This window comes from Lissotriton helveticus, chromosome 6, assembly GCF_964261635.1.
Source record: "Lissotriton helveticus chromosome 6, aLisHel1.1, whole genome shotgun sequence".
NCBI classification, from domain to species: Eukaryota; Metazoa; Chordata; class Amphibia; order Caudata; family Salamandridae; genus Lissotriton; species Lissotriton helveticus.
The window spans coordinates 1238032512-1238058353 of record NC_136067.1 but is presented as its reverse complement, the minus strand read 5'-3'; the positions used below and the strand labels follow the sequence as shown (position 1 = coordinate 1238058353).

The following is a 25842-nucleotide window of genomic DNA, read 5'->3' as shown; positions in this document are numbered from 1 at the left end:
CTTAGAGCTTTCAGATCGGAAACATAATCAAGACCCAATTCCTTATGTACAGAAAATGTCTGGGGTTGAGTGGGGGACCTGAATCAGCTTGAGCAAAAAATTATTCTCCATTATGTGAATCTGGTCCAATTCGACATACCCCCAAACCTCACTTCCATACTGCAGCTGGGCAATACACTTGGCAATCAAGAACCAGGGGGTATTGGGTTCCAATCCCTTGCAATCCATAGTTATTAGAGCCAATTAGTACTATTTTACTTGTCCTTGACAATGGGAGACCCCTTCCCCATTATACAAACTATGGTTGAAGGTATGTCAGGAAAGGTCAAGATTGTCACTCTTTTCTAGGAACAAATTCCAATACAAGGTTTTCTTAAGAAGTTTTTATGAAACTTGACTCTTTCCAGAGCTCAGAGTCATGTACAGAAATAGAGGATCAAAGATCCATAAATCAAAGGGCTAGAGTTAGAGCCAACACGTGTTTCGCTCCTTAATGCGGCTGTCCGACCTGGGGCTCCCTCAGGGCATAAAAATGGATTATGGGCTAGATGTAGTCCTAGAGTTGGTGCTGCGGAAAGGAGGATATTTGGATTAGAGGACGTCCGGTCATTGGCGTCTTGTCTGTATCAGTCGGCATGCCGAAACACGTGTTGTCTGTAACTCTAGCCCTTTGATTTATGGATCATCGATCCTCTATTTCTGTACATGACTCTGAGCTATGGAAAGAGTAAAGCTTCATAAAAACTTCTTGAGAAAACCTTGTATTGGAATATGTTCCTGGAAAAGAGTGACAATCTTGACCTGTCCTGACATACCTTCGGGCAATACACTTGGCCTGATAGATATTAAGAAGATCCTTGGTACCCTAGACCCAAGCCTATGTGCAAAACTAATAACCGCCCCCATAGTTTTAACTGACTCTTTTCTTTTTGCTTCATTCAGAGGGTTCCAACGATTCTTAACACTGAATAAAACAACCACGAAGGGGAAGGCTTTAAGTTTGCGCAGGGTAATGTTAGATGCCGTAAAGGTCTTACTCCTTGTTGATTTGGGGCCCAATACCATTATGTAGGACTTCGAAAAGTTAACTGACAAGTCCAGGAGCCACATAAAAGAAACATACTTAGCCGCAAACCGGTCCAACCCCTGAGCGGTCCGCGCCATCAGGAGTGCATTGTCTGCATATAATAGGACAATCAGCCATAACTGATAAAAGCACAGATTCCAACCTATTAACATACAAGGTGAACAAAAAAGGGGCATCCCTGCAGAACCCAGCAATAAGATCTGTATGACATTACAAACTTTGCTTACCAGTCGAGCTGGTGAGTGATATATAAGTGCTTGAGTACTATGTTAATCAAGTAGGACTTAATTACACATTGTTATGTAAAAGTATATCTTCTAAATATGAAGAACGTTAACTGGCCATCTGGCCAGCTAACCAGCACCCAGCTTAGCGGCCTTACAGACTTTGCCTATCTGCGTTCAAGTTTATGTGTGCTTTTGCTCTTTGTTTCATTGCAGCATAGACAGCCAAAATAATAACTCTATCATCAGTTCCCATACAAAAAACCTCTGCATCCTTTCACGTTCTGATCTTAAACTTTAGCAAGAATGGTCGCAGGTACTACTTGCGGAGGCATAGTGTGAAGTGGCATAGCAGGAGAAATTGAGATAGTATCTCTCGACCCTCCAAAGAGCAGAGGCAATAATCTGACGTCTCGTCTGAGGATGGTGACCATCTTTTCATTACTGAAGCCACTGGTAGTGTTCCCAGCAGAAATGTTAAATAAAGACATCTTTTTTTCTACCGGGTAGATGAATGTATATTTATCTTGCCCATGCTTTTGTCTCAAATGTTTTGTCCACCACATTCTGGAGGCAGCAATAAGGTGGAATAGCTTAAGAATGATGGTCTACTTTGCATTTTGGCCTTGAATCAAAACCCTTTTGTAACTTACATGCTTGGGGTCAGTAGTGTAGGCAGGTGGTTCCAGTTCTATAGTGACAGGACCATCGTTTTGGATGTGCACCTGCATGTATGCTCCAAATTTTCCATCTGCAAATGAACGATATGGAGATTTCAAAGATGTTATAAAGACCAAATATGCAGTCAGATATATTTTCCAAAAATAACAATGATCATCACAGACTTGCATTGTATCTTCAACTTAATTGCCCTTTGCCTGATGTCCTTGGTTGCACACAGTTCATGGGTTGCAAGAGCTTATTAAAAAAAGTCTCCAATTTGGTAGTGAGGAAAATAGAGCTAACCCAACATTCCATACACTCCAGCATGTGGAACCTGCCAGAGGTAACTTGTCACCACCCTAGCGGACAATGGAACATCTGACCACTTACAAAAGCAACCAAAGACACAGACCTGGGGCTACGCACCCCTTGGGTCCTCAGATAACAAACAAATTGCAACAGTACCAAAGTGGGCTACATACTTATGTGCAAGTGTGGTTTGAAGTATGTGGGCATGACCACAAGAAAGTTTAGATTAAGCATCAATTAACACAGAAGCACCTTCCGATGCAAGAAATCAACCATAAAACTGATCCATCACTTTCTGTCCTCAGGTCACGCAGAAAATGACGTTACCTGTTTTACCATCGAAAAACGAGCTTCAACAGCGATAGAGAAACAGCTGCCGCAAAACTAACAAAGATAGATCTATAGACTATCAAGTGGGTCATATTGAGATATGAACATGGGATCTATCATGTCTCCTCATTGTGAAAACCCAGAGACGTGACAAAAAGTGCATTCAAAAGTTTAAGATACTGTGTGTAGATCCAAAGGTATAGTGGTTAAGGATCGACATCTGCGGTTCCCCCAAATCCAATATAACAAAAAAAGTGACAAAACATCAATATTAACAAGGGATTGTGCATGTGGAAATATGAAGTACGTTCCCAGGTAAAATAGGAAACAAGAAGGGAGTGTATAGTGGTCCAAGGATATGATCACCCCCACCCCCACCTCCCCCCAGATCGGCCCACCTAAGACATCTAAAAGGCCACAGCTCAGCTCAGATCAGGACTCCTCCGGTGCTGCAGAGTCTCCGAACAGGGATTCTAGGACTGCCTGGCACTCCTTTGCCATTGTCTCTGAGTCCGGAGAAAGCGCCTCAACCGAGGCTCCCGTACTCCGTCACCTCTGTCGTTGTCTGGCTCCCGTTGGCCGGCATCATCCAGAGTCATCCGTCGGGGGCTCCTTTATACCAGGAGTCTACAGGCCTCCTCCAGGGAGCAGAGCTGGTGAAGTCTGCCCTGCAGATGAAAGACCAACCAGAAGGGATGGCCCCAGGTGTAGGGGCGCCTTGATGTGGAGAGGAGTATTACTGTGCGAAAAGGCCTGCGATTTTGGAGGGTAGAGGCTGCTAAATCCTGATAAAGAGTTGGACGGTGACCCCTGTATTGTATTGAATGTTGGTCTTTCGCTGCCCGAAGTATGCGCTCTTTCAAGGTGTAATTGTCAATGCACACCAGCATGTCTGCTGGCGGGATAGAGTCTGATCTCTTGGGGCGCGTTCTGTTTACACTGTCCAGTTTGATGTCTGTCTCTAGAGAGGTTTGCAGGATTGAGCAAAAGAGCTCCACAACAAACAGGTTGATGTCAGATTCCTCCGCGCCAGACGAGATTCCTCTAATACATATATTGTTGCACCTGGATCTATTCAGTATGTGTCTGCAGGTCTACGTTTTGGTCTCAGAGGCGGAGAAATCCCTGTTGCAATTGTTCAAGCTCTTCTTCCTGGCTAGACTTGTGGTCCTCCAGGGAAGACACTTTGTCCCCCAGGTCTGACACATCTCCTGAAGCTCAGCTGAGAGGTCTTATTGCAGCAGCTGTAAATTTTCTCTAAGAGAGGCAAAGAGAGCCTGCAGGAAGAGTCGAGTGACTGAGTCATCCATCTTTGTGTCCTCATTAACGCAACTGGTGCTATGTAAAGTGTTCTGATACTCGATACCTCCGGGTCAAGTTGGCGCTATATAAAATCCGTAAAATAAAAAAATGTATGACATAAATCTCCTCGCCCTCCAACACAGAGTTCATGCTTTTTGGCAGAGGATGCTCAGGATTTTGATGGCCTCCGGGCTTGACAAGCATGTCATTTAGTGGGCAGTCTTTTTATTCCCCCATCCGGTGGCCATGGCATTTCTAAGGGGTTCACAGCTATTGAGAGTTCGAGGAGTGGTTAAGGCCATCGTTTATACGAGAGTACCCTCCTCGCCCAGGGATACAGCTGGGGACAAAAGCTGAGAATATGATGATGTTGTACTTGAGAATGCAGCTTCAAGGTTACCTGGCCTTGCAGCAGCCACAGTACGTTCTTCCCATCAGAGGGAGGGAGCAATCCCAACACTCTAAAGCAAAGCACCTGCAGACGCTATGTACACTCCCAGTCCAATCTAAGACACAGAGGCGATATAAATAAAACGCTGAGAAAAGTAGCTATTTACGAGGCCCCAATGTAGGCTCAGGCCTCAGCAGCATAATGTAAGGGATCGAGTGATATTAAGGGGTACCCCAGGGGCAAGAGTCAATCCAAGTGAAAGTCCTGTGGCCGAGTCTATCAGGGAGGCATGGGTTCCCCCAGCAACAAGCCAGTGAGTCAAGCTGCAAAGTTCCCCCACACACCCTCTGGAGCCCATGAGAAGTCCACAGTACCCCCTTGGGCCTGTCACCACCTTCAGATCTTAATGGGGCAGGAATATCGCAGGAAGCGTTTAAGGGACCAGGCGGGCCACTCTCTAACTCCCACGTTGCAAGGCCCTTGGATCCTGTAGGCCGCCACTTCTCGCTCCCAGGCTCAGGCCACCGAATGTAGGCAGCCCATGCCTTACCACGACTGAAGCACTCACCTTAGGGGCTCAAAGGGAGCTCAAGAAAAGCAGTCCAAGAAACCAGGGTGGGGCCCGTCTCATTTAGGTAGGAGGCCTAACCAGGTCGTCTCCAGGCAGGAAGGGTGCTGAGCCGCAATCTAGCATTGTCTCGCATGCCGTCTCTCTATGGCCGCACTAGTGCTCGATGAAAGTCGGCCCCTCGATCCCTCACTACCAGTTCTCATGTCCAATCTCGGCAGCCAACAACAGGAAGGGCCCTCTCACATTGTTTACAGGGCCACACAGCCGTCCGGGCGTGGGCATGGAGGCTTCTTGCCCAGTGAGAGAGGCCCAGGGCGCAGAAGGGGTCCTGAAGGTAACACAGTGGTGCGGTCACCAACCGACTCCGCCTCGTCCCTCTCTCTGAGTGTGCCAACCCTTCAGTCTGCGATTCATGCCGTCTTCAAGGTCCGTCGGCCGCATTCCCGCCTGCCATGGAGCCATGGTCATAGTGCCACCACATCTCATGCCCCGTTCAGGGATCGTCTATCGGCAGCCGCACGGACCACGGAATTCCACCTGCTGTCCCAGGGAGGTACGTCAGCGGGGGTATTTTAATCTGTGTGGTGTTGATCTGGACAGGCCTGGTCGGTGGAGGGAACAGAGAGACACGAAACTACGTCTCACTCATCCGCCATCTTGGCCATGCCCCAACCCAGTGATTTGAAATTTAAATTTTAACTTCTCAAAGATCCCAGACCCAGGGAAAAGTGCTAATATCACCCCTGTAGGTCAGAATGGTGTTAAATAGGCAGATGTCAATACCGTAAACTTCCTAAAAAATTTGGTGGTTATGAACCTAGACCAAATGTTGATAGGGTTAGTGTTGGAAACCGGCTATTCCTGGTAGGCTAAGGCTGATGCCAAAGCCAGGCAGAAACCACCATTCCAGTCAGGGCAAGGAAGTCACACGCCAAGATAACCCCTGCTCGCCCTCTAGGTAGCATGGCGCGGGCAGTCTAGGCTAAACTCGGAGGCGATGTGTAAAGCATTTGCGTCAGCGCACAACAGCAACAACATACTAGGTACACCACAAAAGAGACTCCACACAAGGTTATATTAAAATAACGTTTGTATTGTCAAAACATATCAGATAGAAATTACACATGTACATTGTGCCAACTGGCACGGCAATCTTCACAAGGGATTATTTACAAGACAGGGCCACATGGGCCACTGTCTGAATCAACACTTTGCAGATATAGAAATACTTGTCAGGAATTAGAATAAAAGTATATAAACTTCACTGTAACACAAGGTAACAGTTATAGATCACATCCAGTAACTACTGGGAACAGGTAAGTACCACCTACGCAACCCTAAACTCCTTGGGAGACTGTCACGCAGGGGACCAGGACCTTACTAGGACCACCTGTACTAAGAAAGAAGAACCACCTAAGTATCACACAGCCTTTAGGGGTCTAAGGAAGAATACATTACTCATGATGCAATAAACCTACATTCAGAGGAGTAGAAAAGACAACCACCTAAGAATCAACACATTTAGGGGTATAAACCAGAACACCTTACCCATGATGCATGAACACATTCAGAGGAGTAATAAAGAGAAACACATGAGGCCTAAAGCATTCAGAGGTGTTAAGAATAAAGCACATGATGCAGTAAAATACATTCAGGGGTGCAGCGCAAGAAGACACAGGATGACTAAACATTCAGAGGTGCAGCGCCTGGAAAGAAAGACACATAATGCATAAACATTCAGAGGTGCCATAACATAAGTCAATAGCGCAAAAACACACAGTAGGCAATTACACGCCCTCGCCGCCGTCCCCCGCATCCGAAGAGCGACAACAGGAGGAAGGTCCTTCTCCTACCTGGCCGCCAAGACCTGGAACTCACTCCCAACCGACATACGCCTGACCCAAGACCACCTCTCCTTCAGGAAGAAGCTCAAGACCTGGCTGTTCGAGCAGTAACGGCACCCCCCCCCAACCCAGCGCCTTGAGACCCTACGGGTGAGTAGTGCGCTCTATAAATGACCTGATTGATTGATTGATTACTATTAAAAGCATAGAAATCGCATTGCGCCAACACTACATAAGCCACTACCTGTGGCAGTCCCTAGGCCAACTGGCCTTGTGGGGCAAAGATGCCCTGAGTCCAAAGTCAGGGTGCGCTGCCATGCAGCGCCAGTCTCAAAGTACAAAAAGCCTAAACGTGGCAGCTGCCCACAAAGTGCTGGGCAGCTGAGAAACAACAAAACTGCGCCAGGGCCCTCACTGGCCCTTAGGCGCCAACTGCGCCACTGCTGGAGCCACACAGGCTCTGCTACTGTAAATAGCCAAACGTTGGAGCTCTCAGGCTCTAAATAACTAGGGGCCCCGTAGAGCCTCCGTGGCTCTAAACACAACTGGGCCCGCTGGGGACGGGCAACGACAATCTGCCCCGATATGCCCCGAGCCCTCTTGCTCTCCAACAACAATGCGGCCGACTCGGGAACCTCTCAATCGATAATGGCCCCCGGGCCTCTCTGGGCTTTAAACTACGTTGGGGCGACCCGCTGCCAACCGTGGCCGCCCTTCCCGCACTACTCTTCGCCACGTCGGAGCAGTCCACTGTCACACGGGACCGCTCTTGCCCTGGTGCCTCTACCGGCACCGCCAGCCACATCACGGAGCCCCCCCCAGCCCTCTTGACTCACCGGGCTGTACTCGGCGGGGGCTCCTCTTCGCTCGCGGTGGGGGCAGGCACCGACAATGTGCCTCGCGCCCCCGCCGCAAGTCTCCGCCTGCCGCTCCTCTCCTCACTCGGCGCGCCTCCTCCTCAGATGCCACCGGGCTCCCTCAGCTCACGGGAGCCCGGCCGACCTGCCGCCATGTGTCCTCTTCTCTCCCTTCCTTCCCCGGGCTCGCGGTCGCCATTCCTCGGCACCCGGGCTGCGGGGCGGGACTTCCGGCCGGCCGCGCTGGGATTGGCCGGCCGGCCAGGTACTTCCGGGTCGCCGCGGGCAGCGCGGCGGCCCGATTCAGGCAGGCAGGCGGCCAGGCATTAAAGATATCGGCGCGGGCAGCCGAAATACAAGTACAGATAAGCGAGGTGGGCACTCGCAATGTAAATAAAGCGCTCCCAGCGCTAAATGACGACCCACAGCGCTATAATCCAAATAAAGCGCCCTACAGCTCTAGAAATCAGGCAGAGCGCTCCCAGGCGCTCAGGAGGAAGCACAGCGCTTCCTGCAAGCAAATGCAGCTCCTCCATGCTGCAACACGGTCCCAGAGGTTCCAAGGGGGCAAGTAAAGTCCCCCCATCAGCCCAGCAAGGCAGAGGGGTCCCCCAGGAGTCTAGGCATCCAGGGGCTGGGCAGCGCCCACCCCTGATAGATTCTAGTCCAGCAAACAAGAACAAGACAAGAACATTTTGGAAGGGGCAGAGCCCCTTCTTATCCACAGAAAAAGCTTTGAAGTCTTTAGAAGTCTTGTGTAGGCGAGCCCTAAGCTCTGGGAGTATCTGGTTTCCCTCTCCTGTCAGCCTCAGGTCAGAGGTGACAGGGGGCCATCGGGAGGGAGAGTCATCCAGGGTGGGCCGACAGACACAGCCTGGCACCACCAGAGCTCTTTCCACTCCCCCCTAACAGCAGATGGGGGGCCTTTCATCTACGGCTTGACTCAGACCCCCTCCTCCAGACAGTCCATCTACCAACAGGCCCAGGCATGCCTGGGCCAGGCCCATCAGCCAATCACGTGCTAGCAGACTCACTACACAATTATGCCAACTTCTAAAAGTGGCGCTTCTGGACTAGATACAGCCATGCCGCATACACCATTCTGCAGCATTCATTCTCACGAGTTCATACATATCAAACTCGACCCTGCACTCCCCATGCATCAGGAATCTACCATGGGCATACATATTCCCCATTCATTCCTATGGGAGGGCAGGGCGCTCACCATCCATACACAGAGAGCACACGCACTTTACACTGTACTACAGTGAAAAAGTGCGCAGAGGCCTAAAAATCAATAACCCAGGTTCCAAAAACAGGCTAGGAAAAAGCAAAAAGTCACGGGGTAAACCTGCCCAAAGGACCGGGTCCAACAGTTAGCATCAGAAACTAACCACAGGGAGACCCAGGATGCCCATATTATAATATCAAACTCCATTAACCAATCGCTGACAACAAGGTCTAAATCTCGTGGGAAGGAAAAGAAAGGCTGGTTTGATAGCGAACGTACAAAGGCCAGGAATAATATGATCAAAATCTTAAATGAACACCCTAGGGAAACTAAGGCAGTCCAGGCAGCTAGAGCTAATTATGATAACACCATAAAATATAGGAAGAAATCCCTCCAAGGAGAGGCTTGGGCAAACCTTTTACAGGCTGCTAAAACTAAAGCGATTGTTCTATTTTGGAGAACCGTATATGCCCATTTGTTTACCAAGGGAATAGTCATTGACTTGGAATCTGTGATTACCCCTACCCAATGGATAGACCATTTTGGCTCGATTTTCTCCCAGTCCAGTACAGATGACGGAGACTTTTGCCTCTGGACAGCCGATCAACTCACTGTAATAACATTCACCTTAGACACGGAGGTGAGGGCTATTAATAATAGCCCGAAGGGGAAGGCTACGGGCCCTGACGGGGTCCCAATGGATGTATATAGAGCGGAGCCCAAATTATAGGCCCTATTTTTAACCAAGGTCTGCAACGTGGCAGGAGCCGGCTATGTACCTCCCACTTGATCAACGTCCCTTATCTTCAAGAAGGGTTCTAGAAACGACCCAAAATGCTACCAGCCTATCTCACTACTGGACTATCACCAAATTATTGGGGAAACTCCAGCTAGAGAGACTGGAACTATGGGCAGAAGAGAAAACTTTTCAGGGGTGATCCCCAAGGTCCTCATAATTAAATCTGTATGTGTCTGTACCACAGCACTTGTAGGTGCTTGCTGTGTACCCCAGAAGCCTGTCCGTGAGTATATGCCAGTGTTTTATGTGCTTGAGTATTGGAAGGTATGTTAATGTGTGCATATGGGTGTTTAAATGCATGTTGGTCAGTATGCATTAGTGCTTGTATGCATGTTGATTTGAGCGTATTTATGTAGTCTTGTGTTTTGTTTACTGTGTATGTCAGAGAATGTCTGCGTGTGAGTGAGCAGACATGAATGTGAGCTTCTTGAAATAAATTATTGTAATCTAAAGTGCAGTGCAAAACAGTTCTGGTGGTTAATGCACCTGCGTGCTGTAGAACACTGCAGGTCACAGGTCTGCATCTGAATAAGACAGCTTAGTATGTGAATGCGTTGTTGTGTAGTAGAGACAGAAATAGCTTTTAAAGTATTTTTGGGGCGTGGCCAAGATGGCGGCCTGATCGGACGTGCTTTGCGAGGCTCTCCGGCCCTGAACCCCAAAGCACCTTCCTAATTGAGTGATTTACCCCCTAAACACATTGATTCCACAGCCGGGGATGAAACGCTTGGGCCCGGTGCCTCTCCGGTGAAATACTGGACCGCGCTGCCTCCCGGAGCCAAGAAGCACTCACCGAGGGCTCCCGCCGACGAACATCAGGAAAATGGCGGCCACGGGCGCTCACCGCCCGGAGTGAACCCAAAGCCCTGTGACCCAAGACGGAGGGACACGTGCAGCCCCCGTCACCCTCGATGCAACAGACGAACAATCGGGGACCGCGTAGCTGACCTCCAAACGAGACTGGCGGCGGAGGAGCCGGTCTGCAGCTGGGCGGACAGCTGGACCACTCGAGCCCCCGGCTTGGGGCCTAGTCCGGGAGGAGATCGGAACCGGAAAGCGGCTCCCTCGCCCGAGCGCTAGTGGGCCCCTTGGGGAAGCATCAGATCCCCGGCTTGGAGAGCAGCAGACCCCCTCTGCCACCAAGAGACTGAGCCCATGTGGAGGTGAGCGGGGCGAGAGGCGACGGGGGTGACGGACCGGGCCTCAATCCAGTGAGGGCCACGGTCGCGGTCTGGAGGACAGGGGCGGGGAAGACCTGTACCGCCCCGGGACCCGGGCGGCCCTGCGCACCACCAGCTAGCGGCGTTCCCCGGAGGCTAGCAGAGAGGCCCCCGACCTGCTTGCCCCTCGGCGGAGGGCTGGAGCCTGCGACCCCTGGGATGGGCCTACTGCGGAGGGGGCACCAACGGCGGTTGACAAGGCGCCATTTTCAGCCTGGAGTGGCTACAGAGCAGATACCGGCAGCCCTTTGGGAGAAACAACCCGCGGCCGCGGATCACACTAGGGTCCCCAGGTGAGGATCCGATCCCGCGGACAACCCTCCAGAACCAGCGCCCACTGCGGGGGACCAACCGCGGGGTTCTCGGACCCAGGAGAAGGCCCTCCATACCCCGCCCCTGCCTGCAGAGACACAGCGGACCCTGACCGGCAACCCCCAGCCCAAAGCTTCCACACTAGGCGGACTGCCCGACGAGGACACCAACCTGGAAATAAAGCGTACTTGGTCGCCGAGCCATATTAACGTGCCTCACTCGCCCCCCCCCCCTCAGCGTTGCGCTTGCCCTCTACCTGCTGGTACTCCACGGATCCGGCTCGCCACGAGACGGCCCCAGGCATCCCGGCCGGACAGGAATACGTGCCGATCCCAGTGACTGGGCACGACGGGCCCCCGAGACTACGCGACAGACCAACGGGCCTAGTGGGTGCCATTCCCGACATCGCTATAGTGCCACCTGCGCCCTCCTTGCAGACCACGCAAGACTCCATACACCGGCGACATGGCGCACGCAGGTCGCAAGGGATCCCGTAATATCGTGGATCTACTCCACAAGGGCGCACCAAAAGGGGAGAAAACCCAGGCGACGACGTCCCCGAAGACACCAGCCCGCCCCCAAGGACAGGATAACGAAAACGCTCCCATCACCAAAGCCTTCTTGGCCTCTCTCTTTAACACCCTAAGGGACGACTTCCAGGCCCTGAAACAGGAACTGGCGGGGGAACAACGGGAGCTGCGTCGAGATCTAGACGGCCTGGGTGAACGTGTGGCGTCGGTGGAAGAAGCAGACCAATACCGCAGCATGGAGGTAGTGCGGCTGCAACAGGAGATCCTCCGTCTTCAAGACCAGCAAGTGGACCTGCAGGCACACTCGGAGGACCTTGAGAACCGCTCTCGGCGGAACAACATAGCGGAGTCCCGTTGAAATCCGAGGGGAACAGTATAGTCGAATACCTGCAGGAACTATTCCGGGAGATCTTGGGAGAATCCGAGGAGTTTGACATACGTATTGACCGCGCACATAGAGTTGGTATGGCATGAAGAGCACCGCCCCCCCCCCCCTCGGACATACTGGCCTTCCTCCCGGACTTCTCCCTGAAGGAGCGTAACTTGAGAGAGGCCCGATCGAAACAACCAATCCACTTCCGGGGCGATCTAATAGCAACAAACTTTCTGAGAGACAATGGAATACCATACTCCTGGGGTCACCCGTTTCGTCTCATCTTTCGATGGAAAGGATCACTACACCAGCTCAAGTCACTCCGCGACACTTGTGCATTACTAGACATTGACATGCCGCAGGAAGCAGGATCTAGAGAGGCATCCCCAAGCAGATCGCAAGATGGGCCCTTGCGGCGACCTGGTGATGGTTGGCAGACAGTACGGCGGAGGCGATCCCCGAGGTCCCTCCCGAAACCTGACCCTACCACAGTCGCTCAGGAACGGGAGGCGGCAGTACAAGAAGTAGCAGATAACACAGCAGCACTATTACCCAGGGGTATGCTTTCACACTATAGCCTTGCCTGGGGGGAAGGGCCGGGGAGCCGCTGATTCGGCCGCTGCCACGTTACCCTCCACAGTGACTTTCTACGGACCTGTGCTATGCACCAGTAGGCCCGAGATTATGAGTAGTATTTCTTTTAGGGGTTGTATTGGGGAGGTTGGGGGGGAGGACATGGGCGTTGGGAGGGACTCGGTTGGGGTTGGAGTAGTTGTGGGGGAGTGGCTGGGTGGGGGGGATGGGTGGGCTCAGGGAGAGGAGTGGGTGGGTTGTCCAGTGCTCAGTTCTATTCACGAAGGTCTTGGCCCGATCCCGGTGTCCCACACCCCGTCAGGCGCGCAAGCCAGCCAGTTCATGTCTCACAGACACCATGCCGCCTACAACCCTTAAAATTTTAACCCTGAATGTTCGGGGTCTCAACAGTCCTGTCAAGCGGCGTGCCATTTTGTCCCTGCTAGAGAACACCCAGGCAGACATCTGTCTTCTGCAAGAAACACATTTGATGGCACGTGACTGCCATCGACTACGGTCCAGAAAATTCCCCACTCAGCTCTTTTCCTCTGGCCCCAATAAGACCGGTGGAGTGGCGATTTTAGTAGCACAGGCGTTTAAAGGTAAGGTCTTACACAAATGTGCAGAACAAAAAGGGAGGCTGTTAGCATACCGCTTTGCTCTGGGAGGCCTGTTGTTCACAATCGGGTCCATTTATAGTCCCAACGACGGCCAAGAGCGCTTCCTGCATTCAGCCCTCACTGACATTACCGTCACACCAGACAGACACATCATACTGGGAGGGGACTTCAATATGGTGTTTGACACAGTTTTAGATAGGTCAGCGCAGCGTTCTCCCCAGGCCGGGACATTCTCCGCCAACTGCACAGACCAACTAACTGAGCTGGATATTCATGACCTTTGGCGCCGCACACACCCAAATGACAGAGAATATTCTTATTACTCTAACGCACATAAGACCTACGCAAGACTAGATCACCTCTTGGCCTCTGGCCCGGTCTGCACACTGGCCACCTCGACAGAGATGGGGTGCTTTCACTCTCAGACCACGCGCCGGTTGCCACCACTCTTACGTTACCACCTACCACAAATCCCCTCAGGGTATGGCGCCTTCGGGACACTTTACTACATAGGAAAGAAGTAGTGAAACGCATCCAGGACGCAATCCACGATTACCAGCTACACAATGCTAACGGAGACACGACGCAGGCGACTCAGTGGGCGGCCATGAAAACTGTGCTTCGGGGAGAATTTATAGCTCTCTCCGCAGCAGAAAATAAAGATAGGCAGCACAAAAGAGACGAACGTACCCAGAAGGTGCGGGAGTTAGAACGCATCCAACTGCGGACAGGGGCCCCCCGAATTTGGAAACAACTTAAGGCGGCCAGACATCTCCTGTCCGCACTAGACACGGATCGGGCAGAATACGCAGCCTTACGGCTGCGACATGCATATTACATGGGAGGGAACAGGTGCGGCAGGCTGCTGGCAAGCAGGCTTCGAATCTTGCGTCATCAGCAGACGGTGAAAGAACTTTCCTGCTCTGATGGAGCTACAATTACGGAAGATGCAGAGATTGCGGAAACGTTTCGAGATTTCTACACCTCTCTCTATGCCGGTGACCGTCTCTACGGCCAGGCGGCGGCCGAGTATCTAGACACGATTACGCTCCCCTCCTTGGCGCCCTCACAGGCGGAATATCTCGATAGAGACATACGCATAGAGGAAGTGATTTCGGCCATAGCTAAACTTAAACCGGGAAAGGCCCCGGGGCCTGACGGCTTTACAGGCCTTTTCTATAGGACCTTCTGCACTATCTAACTAAATGCAGCTCGTATCGGCCCATCTCGTTACTCAACGTCGACCTCAAATTATACACAAGCATCTTGGCGGCCCGACTGGGCCCCCATCTGCCAGGCCTCATAGACCCAGACCAGGCGGGATTCATTCTGGACCGCCAAACGGTTGACCACACCAAGAGAGTTACTCACCTTATAGAAAAGACCTCCCGAACTCCAGGAGAACGTATGCTACTGGCAGTTGACGCCGAAAAGGCATTCGACCGAGTTCACTGGCCATACCTATAGTTGGTCCTGAAAAAAATTGGCATTGGTGAGAAATTCTGCACCTTCATCTTTAATTGTTATAAATTTCCTACAGCAGTGGTTCGAGTGAATGGCCACAGCTCCCGGAGCTTCCCCATTGAGAGAGGCACGAGGCAGGGCTGCCCACTATCGCCTCTGCTCTTTGCCCTTTATATGGAGCCACTAGCCCAGAGGATACGTCAAAATAACATGGTGACAGGGATAAAATTCGGTGGCTACACACATACCATTAGCCTATACGCGGACGATGTCTTGCTCACACTGGACAACCCGCGGACGGCCCTCCCCGCGAGCATGACGGAATTGGAGGACTTTGCGGCAGTGGCCGGCTTCAAAATGAATGCAGATAAGTCGTTGGCCCTTGACCTTTCCCTGAAACCCACCACCAGGGAATACTTGCAGACCACCCTTCCCCTTCAATGGGCGTCAGATGCGGTGCCCTATCTAGGGATCCAGTTGACCTCCACGCTCCCTGCAATGACAGCGGTTAATTACGCCACGCTCCGACAGAAAGTGCGCGAAGAACTGGGCCGCTGGAAAAGCCTTCCCCTCTCGTGGGTGGGCAGAATTGCGGCGGTCAAAATGACGATTCTACCCCAAATCCTGTACCTCTTCCGGGCATTACCACTCCAGCCGCCTGTGGGATGGCTCCGGCAAATGCAGGCTGATCTTGCCCGCTTTATTTGGCAGGGCCGGAAGCCGAGGATGCGAATGGCCTTGACCACGCTTGCCCCTGAGGAGGGGGGGTTAGGAATACCGGACCTACGCAAGTATTTCCAGGCGGCGCAACTACGCTATTTGGTTGAATGGAGCAGGTGGGAGTCCGAAAAACCCTGGTTATTCCAGGATCAAGCAATAGCGGGACGTCCACTTCAGGAAATCCCATTTCTTAGCAAAGCAGCCCGGCCGGTTAATCTCTACGCATCATTCGTCACACGGGTCCCGCTGCAAGCGTGGGATGCCACTAACGTGACACACGATCTCACTACCTTTCCCTCATCGCTTACACCCCTGGTCGACAACCCAGACTTCACTCCGGGTATGGCCAGAGGGGCTTACACCCACTGGCGGTCGGCGGGATGCCACTGTCTCTGTCACATCTATGGCCCAGATGGCGTGCTCCCCTTCCCCCTCTTCCGACAAGAATTCAACTTCCCCGAAACGGAACGCATGCGATACCTTCAGGTTCGCCATTGGGCTCTACAGCCACAGGTGAGGGAGACAGCCGATCGACACTTCCGGCCATACGAGAGATGGCTACTGACTCGCACTTCAGACACCAAACTCATATCTGACCTTTACAAATTCCTCCAACCACAATCAACCCATCTTTACAATCCAGGAAGGGAATGTTGGGAGAGGGAACTAGGTAGGACCCTGAGCCACAAAGAATGGAGCCAAATATCCTACAGAGCACGACACTCAGCATACCACTCAGGACTTACTGAAACCCTGACTAAGGTGACCACATACTGGTACTACACGCCAGAACGTGTAAGTGAAATGGACAACAGCAAAGACAAGAATTGCTGGAGGGGTTGTGGTCACTTGGGCACATTACTGCACATCTTGTGGGAATGCCCCCTGATACAACCATACTGGACGCAAGTGATTGACGACGTAGATACACATTTCCACACCGAGCTGCCCCGCTTTCCTGCCTACATCATACTTGGGCTCCCTAACCCATTAACATACCCCCTACGCTCACGAAGAGGACGCCAAATGGCTATCGCCCTAGGCTCAGCGATCCAAAACATCTTGACACACTGGCGCACTGCTACAATCCCCTCCACTACAGGTTGGCTTCATCGACTATGGGGGGTGTTGGGGATGGAGAAGATGTCCCTTACACTAGCCGGAGAAAAAGATCAATTTGACGAGCTATGGCAACCATTTCGCACTTTACTGGTCACCGAATTTAGAGAACTTACATGCCCACGGTATCTCCGCTTGTTACGACTCACGGGACCAGAGGGCGAGGCCTAACACTGGGGAAAAGGGGAGACTCCGAACTGAGGCCTGACGAGGCGAAACAGGAGGAGAACGACTCGAGCACTGGACGGGGAGGTGCGGGGAGGGAGGCTGGGGAAGTTGGGGGGGGCAGGCACGATGCACTCCTCCTTGTAGATCAACGCAGCAACAGATCTGATGGGTACTGGACTGTTATAATGATTTCCTCATGCCCTATCCTTACCCTTCTCATGTATATTATTGCTGATGATGTTGAACTGTCTACGCTGAATGACTTGCCTTCCAGGTGCAGATTTCAAATAAAAAGAGTTAAACCTAAAGTATTTTTATTTTGTTTTTTACATGCAAACAAAAAGGAGTGCAAACTCGACCCCACAACAATGATGCAACCACATGGGGAGAGCAGCAGCACATATTCAGCATAAACAGACTTATCATGAAGCAACATTTCACAGGCCAGCTTCACCACAGCATAATATAGGAATAGAAATGGCACCTAGGAATAAACATGAGTCCTTTATATGCTAGGTCGAAGTCTCGTCATCTACCAGGTCCAGGGTTTAGCCTTTCATCCAGAATCCCCATACCTTAAACTTAAAGAACTTACGTGGGTACTCTCGTTTACCTTCTCTGCAGCTATATTAATGTCCATAACCGCTAGAGACAGATATATCTTGTGCGTCAGTGACAAATAAGTACAGTCAGTGAGAGAAAAAGGAAAGGTACAAAAATGTAAAGAGAAAGTAAGATTATGAAAGGCGATGAATTAGGAGAGGGGAAGACTGGAAGAAATAAGAAACAGAGAAATGAAAATTAGAGTTAGAAAGAGGAAACAGCGAGGGCAGAGAAAGAAGCGTTTTAAGAGAAATGCAGCAAGCAATTGTGTGTGAGTGAGAGAGACAGTGAGACGTATAATGGTAGAGAGAAAAGGTGTAAGAGACGGGATGAGGACAGAGAATTGAGACTTTGAGAGATGAAAGAGATGAGTCTGAATAGGGAGGGATCAAGAATGCAAGTGTCAGACTGAGAAAGAGAGAGAAAAGAAGAAAGGGTGGCTCGCTTTTCATATTACACTGTAGGCTGGTTTACCAGTATAAGTCCATCAAGCCATGAAGGAATTGTGAAGGTTGAGATGTACCCCACTTCCCTCACACCTCTATCGGTGCAGTGTCTGCCAAGTCACCACCACAGTGGCACCCAGTGAAGCTATAATTACATTTGTGAGAAATGATTTGTATCTTTTGAATGCAGTTGTAAATGCATAATATTTTGTTGGAATTAGACAGGTGGTAACAACAGCATTGAGAGGAGCACAATATACGTCTCTCAATTGTCTCCAAAAAGTCCAAAAGAAGGTTTATCTCTGTGACGTGGGGGACCCGGATGAGGGGCCCCCTGGTATGCCTATTAATGTTTCTGCCCTTTTCGTCCAGCATACAGAGGCATGGAGTACACCTGAAGAAGTACGACGACGGTCCGAGGCGGAGAATCGACGGGCTTACACCTTTAAGGGGGCGGATCCGGAATGGCGGCACGCCCTCCCCGAAGAGGTAAAACCCATCCCTGAATCAAGCCAGGTGTGCGAGACACCCGGAGGCGGAGCAGGAGACTGGTGGCGTGAGTGGAGAGACAGCGGAGCGGTGTGGACGGAGGAGGAGGACGAACGGAGGACGGAGGAAAGACTGAGAAGCGAGGAAGAGGAGGACGGAGAGAGTAGCACGGAAGCGGAGGAAGCAGAGGAACACCGGAGGACCTTCGAGGGAATACCAGCGCGACCTCGGAGGAAGACGGGGAGAGAAGCAGAGGCGGACCGGAGCTACGACGAGACTCCAGGGGAGAAGGCGACGACCGGACCGGTGGACAACGCTGAGGGCGGCTACCGCAAGAAGCAAGGAGGCTCTGTGGAACGCGCATCGCCCAGCCACACTAACACGGAAGTGTGGCTCGACCAGGTACGGTCCAAGTTCACAGGGTGGGCAGGCATCAGGCGAGGGAAGCCCCCTTAATGCACGAAACCTCCTCTACACACCCTTGTTGTTGTTTGATGAGCACAAGGGATCACGTCACTGAGCAGGGGTATTAGCGGGCACGTGTGTTCCCCTCACCCCCTTTCCCGACACGAAGTATATCACCGAACTCTTGTACTGAGACGGGTTTTCTTTTCTTTTTTCCCATACCGGCACGTCGAGGACAACGAGACGGCGGGAAAAAGGCCTACAACTCCCAGGAGGCATTGGGATCGACGCTCCGGAGGGGGAAGAACCACGACGGAGGAGGCAGAACAACCCCTACCCTTTTACCGGGTGCCTGTACAAAAACGCAGACTTTATCAAATAAAAAAACCTGCTCTACCCCGACAACCCGTGTGCGTGAATCTGTTCGAGCCCCCCCCTGAAACCCCACAAGTGGTGGAGAATGCGGGCACTCAGCCAGAAGTAGACATCGAGGACACAACGATGGACGCGATCCTGCAGGCCCTCGTGAAGGGCCAAGAACAATTGGCGTGGGCGGTTGAGCAGCAACTCGCCGCCGCCCAAATGGACAGAGACACGTTTCGGAGCACCGTGGTACAGAAACTGGAAGGACTGAGGGGTACAGGCGACCCAGCCAGTCTCCCCGCTCGTGAGATCCGGACCACCCCTACACCCGCAGGCATATCCCTACAGAAATACGTAAGTGGGGAAGACCCAGACGCCTTCCTAACGAACTTTGAAAGGGTGGCTCTGGCCTGTGGATGGCCTTTGGACAAGTGGCCCTTTTTCTTAGCCCCGTTATTGACCGGAGAGGCACAGGCAGCCTACCAGGTTGCCAACAGTGGAGGCACCACTCCATATGCCCAGATCAAGACGATAATATTAGATCACCTAGGCTTGGACTCGGAAGCATATAGGGTGCGGTTCCGGAAGGAGAGGGGACAAGCAGGCGACAACCCCAAAACATTATTCTTCAGGCTAAAAACCGCCGCAGATAAATGGCTGACCCCAACCGTGAGCTCCAAAGAACAAATAATGGATAAAATATACCTGGAGCAATACCTGGAAGCCCTTCCCTATGGCACCCAGCGGTGGCTACGCCAACATTCCAACTTGTCTACTGCCCAGGCCATGGAGATGGCATCCACCTATGCCAGAGCCCAACCTCGTCTTCACAACGTGGAACCAGACAGACCAGCAAAGGGACCGACCAAACCCGAACGCCGAATAAGGGCTCCGCCGGGACCGCTCCCTCCCCCTCCGCGAACATCGGCTGCAGAACCTACACCATTTCGAGGTCCGCAGTGCTTCGACTGTGGACAGTGGGGCCACATTGCTCGCCTATGCCCCCATAAACGGAACCAGGAAGAACCGATGGACGTCAACTATCTACCCAAGGCGGTGCTTTATTCAGCGGAATTGGGCGGCTCCTTTCACGTGAGTGTTGCGGTCAATGGGGTGGTGGTCAGGGCCCTCCTTGATTCCGGGTGTAAGCAGTCTGTCATACAAGGGGCTTATGTGACTCCCCATCAACTTCTCCCTGAGACCAGTGTGTTCATAAAATGCGTACACGGGGATGTAAAGGAATACCCGATAGCACGCCTCCCCATTGGGTTGGAGGGTATGGAAACGATGTACGTAAAAGTGGGAGTGATGGACGCCCTGCCGGAAACACTGATCCTGGGTACCGACAACCCCAACTTCCTGAACCTGTTCAGAGCCCGTTTACGCCAGGACAGCGGCAAGGAGGAAGGGGTGACGAACCTCTTGTCAACAGGTCCCTGGGAAGGGGATAGGTCGTTTCGCTTCGCCCAAGCTAACGACGACACCCTCCTCAACGCTTGGGAACAAGCTCATGTCGGACTAACCAACCCTTCCCCCTCTTACCCCCGTTTTCTGATCAAGGATGATCTACTGTACCGACAGGCCTCTCGAGACGAGCCAACACAACTGTTGGTGCCCGCCTGTTTTCGGGAGCAGATAATGTACTATGCGCATACACACCTGTTGGCTGGACATATAGGGAGCGAGAAAACGACCCAAAATGTACTCCGGAACTTCTACTGGCCTGGCATCTATAGCGATATAAAAAAACACTGCCAGTCCTGTGATCTGTGCCAAAAGGCGAATACCCAGCGACCGCAGGCTGTACCGTTGCAACCCCTTCCGGTCATCGGAACCCCCTTTGAGAGGGTGGGTATGGACCTGATAGGACCCTTAACAACCACAAAAAAAGGCTACAGGTACGCTTTCGTAATTGTGGACTACGCCACCAGGTTCCCCGAGGCGTTTCCCCTAAAAACCCCCACCTCCAGAAACATAGCCGACAAATTCCTTGAACTATTTTCTCGAGTGGGGTTCCCTAAAGAGATCCTCACGGACCAAGGGACCCCGTTCATGTCCAAAGTCATGCAGGAAGTGTGCCAGCTGTTGGGATTGCACCAGATTAAGACTTCCGTGTACCACCCGCAAACAGACGGGTTGGTAGAAAGGTATAACCGGACCTTAAAGACAGTCATAAAGAAAATGGTTGAGGTGAATCACACCGACTGGGATTCCTTGTTACCCCTTGCCCTATATGTGATCAGGGGCCAGAGACAAAGTAGTCTTGGGTGTTCGTCATTCGAGATGCTCTATGGGAGACAACCCAGGAGCCTGCTGGATATGACAAAGGAGATGTGGGAAACAGAACGGGGAGGAGAGACCAGAGCTCTGCTCGAATACAGCACAGACTTAAGAAACAAACTGGGGAAAATCAGGGAACTCGCTTTCACCCACTTGGCAGAAAGTCAGAAACAACAACAGTCACACTATAACAGAGGAAAAAAATGGAGAACCCTGAACGTCGGAGAATGGGCCTTGGTACTACTGCCGTCGACGGCCAAAAAGTTCCACACCGAATGGCAGGGCCCCTATGAAGTAATCGATAAGATAGGCAAGACGACCTATCGACTGCGCCTCACAGCAAAGAAGTCCCAGATTTTCCACATTAATCTGCTGAAAAAATGGCTAGGGACAACACCAGTGGCAGCCCACCTGGTGACAACCCCCAAAACGGTATCTTCAACCACTATTGATGATTTGGTTGTCAACGAGGAGTTGTTGAAAGACGAGCAGGAGGGACTCCGGCTAGTACTGAAGAAACACGCAGATATATTCTCCGACCTTCCCGGAAAAACTAGCTTGGCCGAACACAGGATTGACACGCCTGCGGGGACCATCGTAAAGCAGCGTCCCTACAGGATCCCGGCGGCCAAGAGGGAAGCCATAGCCAAAGAGGTGGCAGAAATGCTCAGGTTAGGCGTGATACGACCCTCCAGGAGCGAGTGGTCGTCACCCATTGTCATGGTGCCCAAACCGGACGGCAGTAGCCGTTTTTGTATGGACTTCCGCGCTTTGAATGAAGTGTCAGCGTTCGATTCATACCCGATCCCCAGGATCGATGAACTCATCGAGAAACTTGGCGACGCGAAATATATAAGCACGCTGGACCTGACCAAGGGCTATTGGCAGGTGCCCCTTCGGGAAGAGGACAGGAAAAAAACAGCCTTCGCTACATCTGAGGGACTGTTCGAATTTACGGTCCTGCCCTTTGGACTGCACGGAGCCCCCGCCACCTTTCAGAGACTCATGAATACGGTTCTACGGGGCCACCATCATTATTGCTCTGCATATCTCGACGATATTATCATTTTCAGTCCCTCATGGGACACACACCTGCAGCATCTCGAGGTGGTACTGCAACTGCTTGCCTCCGCGGGCCTCCACGTAAACTCCAGGAAATCCAGAGTGGGGTACCATAAGGTCAAGTACTTAGGTTACCTTCTGGGCCATGGGGTCATTGAGCCGCAAATCGAGAAGGTGAGGGCCATCGCCGACACCCCTTTCCCCAAAACCCTGAAGGATATGCGCGCCTTTTTGGGCCTAGTAGGTTACTACCGGCGATTCATACCTGCGTTCTCGGAGGTAGCGGCCCCCCTGACCGACACTCTCAGAAAAACGAGGACCGGCCCGGACTTCCACAACCCTACGCCCGCCATGTGGAAAGCGTTCCAAACATTAAAGAAGGCTATCACCACCGGGCCGATCCTGACCTCTCCGGACTTCAACAAGACCTTTGTCCTACATACGGACGCGTCTGACTTCGGCATAGGGGCTGTGTTGTCCCAGGACACAGATGAGGGGGGCCTTCGGCCCGTCCTCTACATCAGCCGGAAATTATTTCCCCGGGAGGTCAGATATCCAACTATAGAGAAGGAGTGCCTCGCCATCCGGTGGGCAGTGGACAAGCTGCGCTACTACTTGGAGGGGCGCTCATTCCTGCTCTACACGGACCATGCCCCTCTTTTGTGGATGGCGAGGAACAAATCGAACAACCCCCGTGTCATGCGGTGGTTTTTGGCATTGCAGCCCTTCCGGTTCCAGGTCCGGCACCAGAAGGGGACCGAGAACGTCAATGCGGACTTCCTGTCTCGATACCCTCTCCCCGATCGGGAGAATCCTGGGGGGGAGGTGTGTGACGTGGGGGACCCGGATGAGGGGCCCCCTGGTATGCCTATTAATGTTTCTGCCCTTTTCGTCCAGCATACAGAGGCATGGAGTACACCTGAAGAAGTACGACGACGGTCCGAGGCGGAGAATCGACGGGCTTACACCTTTAAGGGGGCGGATCCGGAATGGCGGCACGCCCTCCCCGAAGAGGTAAAACCCATCCCTGAATCAAGCCAGGTGTGCGAGACACCCGGAGGCGGAGTAGGAGACTGGTGGCGTGAGTGGAGAGACAGCGGAGCGGTGTGGACGGAGGAGGAGGACGAACGGAGGACGGAGGAAAGACTGAGAAGCGAGGAAGAGGAGGACGGAGAGAGTAGCACGGAAGCGGAGGAAGCAAAGGAACACCGGAGGACCTTCGAGGGAATACCAGCGCGACCTCGGAGGAAGACGGGGAGAGAAGCAGAGGCGGACCGGAGCTACGACGAGACTCCAGGGGAGAAGGCGACGACCGGACCGGTGGACAACGCTGAGGGCGGCTACCGCAAGAAGCAAGGAGGCTCTGTGGAACGCGCATCGCCCAGCCACACTAACACGGAAGTGTGGCTCGACCAGGTACGGTCCAAGTTCACAGGGTGGGCAGGCATCAGGCGAGGGAAGCCCCCTTAATGCACGAAACCTCCTCTACACACCCTTGTTGTTGTTTGATGAGCACAAGGGATCACGTCACTGAGCAGGGGTATTAGCGGGCACGTGTGTTCCCCTCACCCCCTTTCCCCACACGAAGTATATCACCGAACTCTTGTACTGAGACGGGTTTTCTTTTCTTTTTTCCCATACCGGCACGTCGAGGACAACGAGACGGCGGGAAAAAGGCCTACAACTCCCAGGAGGCATTGGGATCGACGCTCCGGAGGGGGAAGAACCACGACGGAGGAGGCAGAACAACCCCTACCCTTTTACCGGGTGCCTGTACAAAAACGCAGACTTTATCAAATAAAAAAACCTGCTCTACCCCGACAACCCGTGTGCGTGAATCTGTTCGAGCCCCCCCCTGAAACCCCACAATCTCATAATAAGTCATGGACATTTTGATAAATTTTTTAGCAGAAATATTTTTTTTTTGTATCTGCTGGCTTGCAATTGACATGAAGGCTAGTATGGGAGGCAGAACGTTAAAGAGTGTTGTAAGGCAAAATCAGTATTACTCACACCACAGTGCAAATCATGGCATGTACACACATTAGGAAATTTTTAGTGAAGTACAAATCAGTGGAAATTGTACATTTAAAGTTTCGTGCTTCGCGTTCCCTAAACCACATGTTTTTGGCTGGGGTTTTCCATCATTCCAAAATTAGGAGCATTTTCAACAGATTTTTAATGAGAAAAGAGGAGAGTTCATTTTATCAGTGGCTGACTCGGTCAATAAAATCCAGAAGTTGAAATTAATGGTCATAAACATTACACAAAGTGTGGATCATTCAACCGATAGATGCCGATTTTACAGGATTACAGTAAGGGAGCTTCTTTATGTGCTCTCCAGTCCTAAGCACAGTAGCCTGTAAATAGGCAAACTCCTGTCACTCACAGTGAGAGAAGCCAGTGGGTGAAATGGCCTGCCCTATTCTCCTATACTGTATGCTGTGGTGAGCGGGATCAAAATGTGAATAACACCATAACAGCCCATAACAGGAATGTCTGAAAGTCGGTTTACATACCTATATGTAAGAATTTTTTAAGGATTCATTTTTGTAAAAAATCAATGTTTTGGCAACTACCAAATCTAACAAGCATTTGCAAGGCAATAGGTCTCGCATTTGCGACAGTTACAGCTATTGACATTGTAAATTACAATGTCTTTTTACCTATGTGTTTTTGTTTGGAGTATAGTGGATGTATGTGGTGTGGAGTGGAATTATGTGGGTTGTACTGGAATTGTTAGTTGTGAAATTGTGTGAGGTGTAATTGTGTGGTGTGAAGTGTATCTTTGCAGTCGGAGCACAGGGCTCATGTTACAGTCGTAGACGGAGCTGGGCAGACTGGTCTGGCAGGGGGAGGGTACCAAAAGTACCAGAATGCAGGGTAGTTGCTCACGCGGAGACGGGACAGCTCGAGCAAGAGCAGGGCATGGAGAGTACAAGACAAAAACAAGCAAGATCTATGCGGGGGGAGGATAGGGCAAGCATTAACGTTGCCGGAGAGGGTGGGAGGGGCAGGTGCAAGCTGCATACACATTAACTCTTGTGGAGTGCTAGACCAATAATAACAGGAAGGAAAGTCCAATCACATTACGGTGCCTCAATCCGCAGGGGAGAAGTAACTTACTGGTAGCCCAACACAGAATTTAGAACAGAGAGGCAGAGGTAAGGAGTTGCAAAGGCAGTTGCCAAGGCGAACTCAACTAAAGCTGGTGGGGAAGTATGAGAAGTAAACACTTAATTAGTGGATTGAAAAGGCAGTAAAACATTAAGTAAAGTTTGACAATTGGATAGTTATGACGCGCAGTTAAACACAGTAAACTGTTAATTTGAACAAACCCATACCACACCTTTGGAATGTTGATGCCTATTATATATATATAAATATATAATTTATTGTAATTATCCGGGCCAACCATAACTGACCTAACATACCCGTTTCACCTCAGTTTTGCTTCAGGAAAATGTATAGTTTTCTACAAATTAGT

At 51.6% G+C, this 25842-nt stretch overlaps 1 protein-coding gene across 3 annotated transcripts in view; it reads right to left on the bottom strand.

Annotated features, from left to right (window-relative positions):
• The window catches only part of DTD1 (D-aminoacyl-tRNA deacylase 1), a 1203205-nt gene that overhangs the window by 1016936 nt on the left and 160427 nt on the right, over positions 1–25842 (bottom strand). For all 3 annotated transcript variants that reach the window (XM_078648963.1, XM_078648962.1, XM_078648961.1), the window contains exon 4: positions 1965–2062. In XM_078648963.1, coding sequence (XP_078505089.1) covers positions 1965–2062 — 98 coding nt within the window. The remainder of the gene's footprint in view (positions 1–1964; positions 2063–25842) is intronic.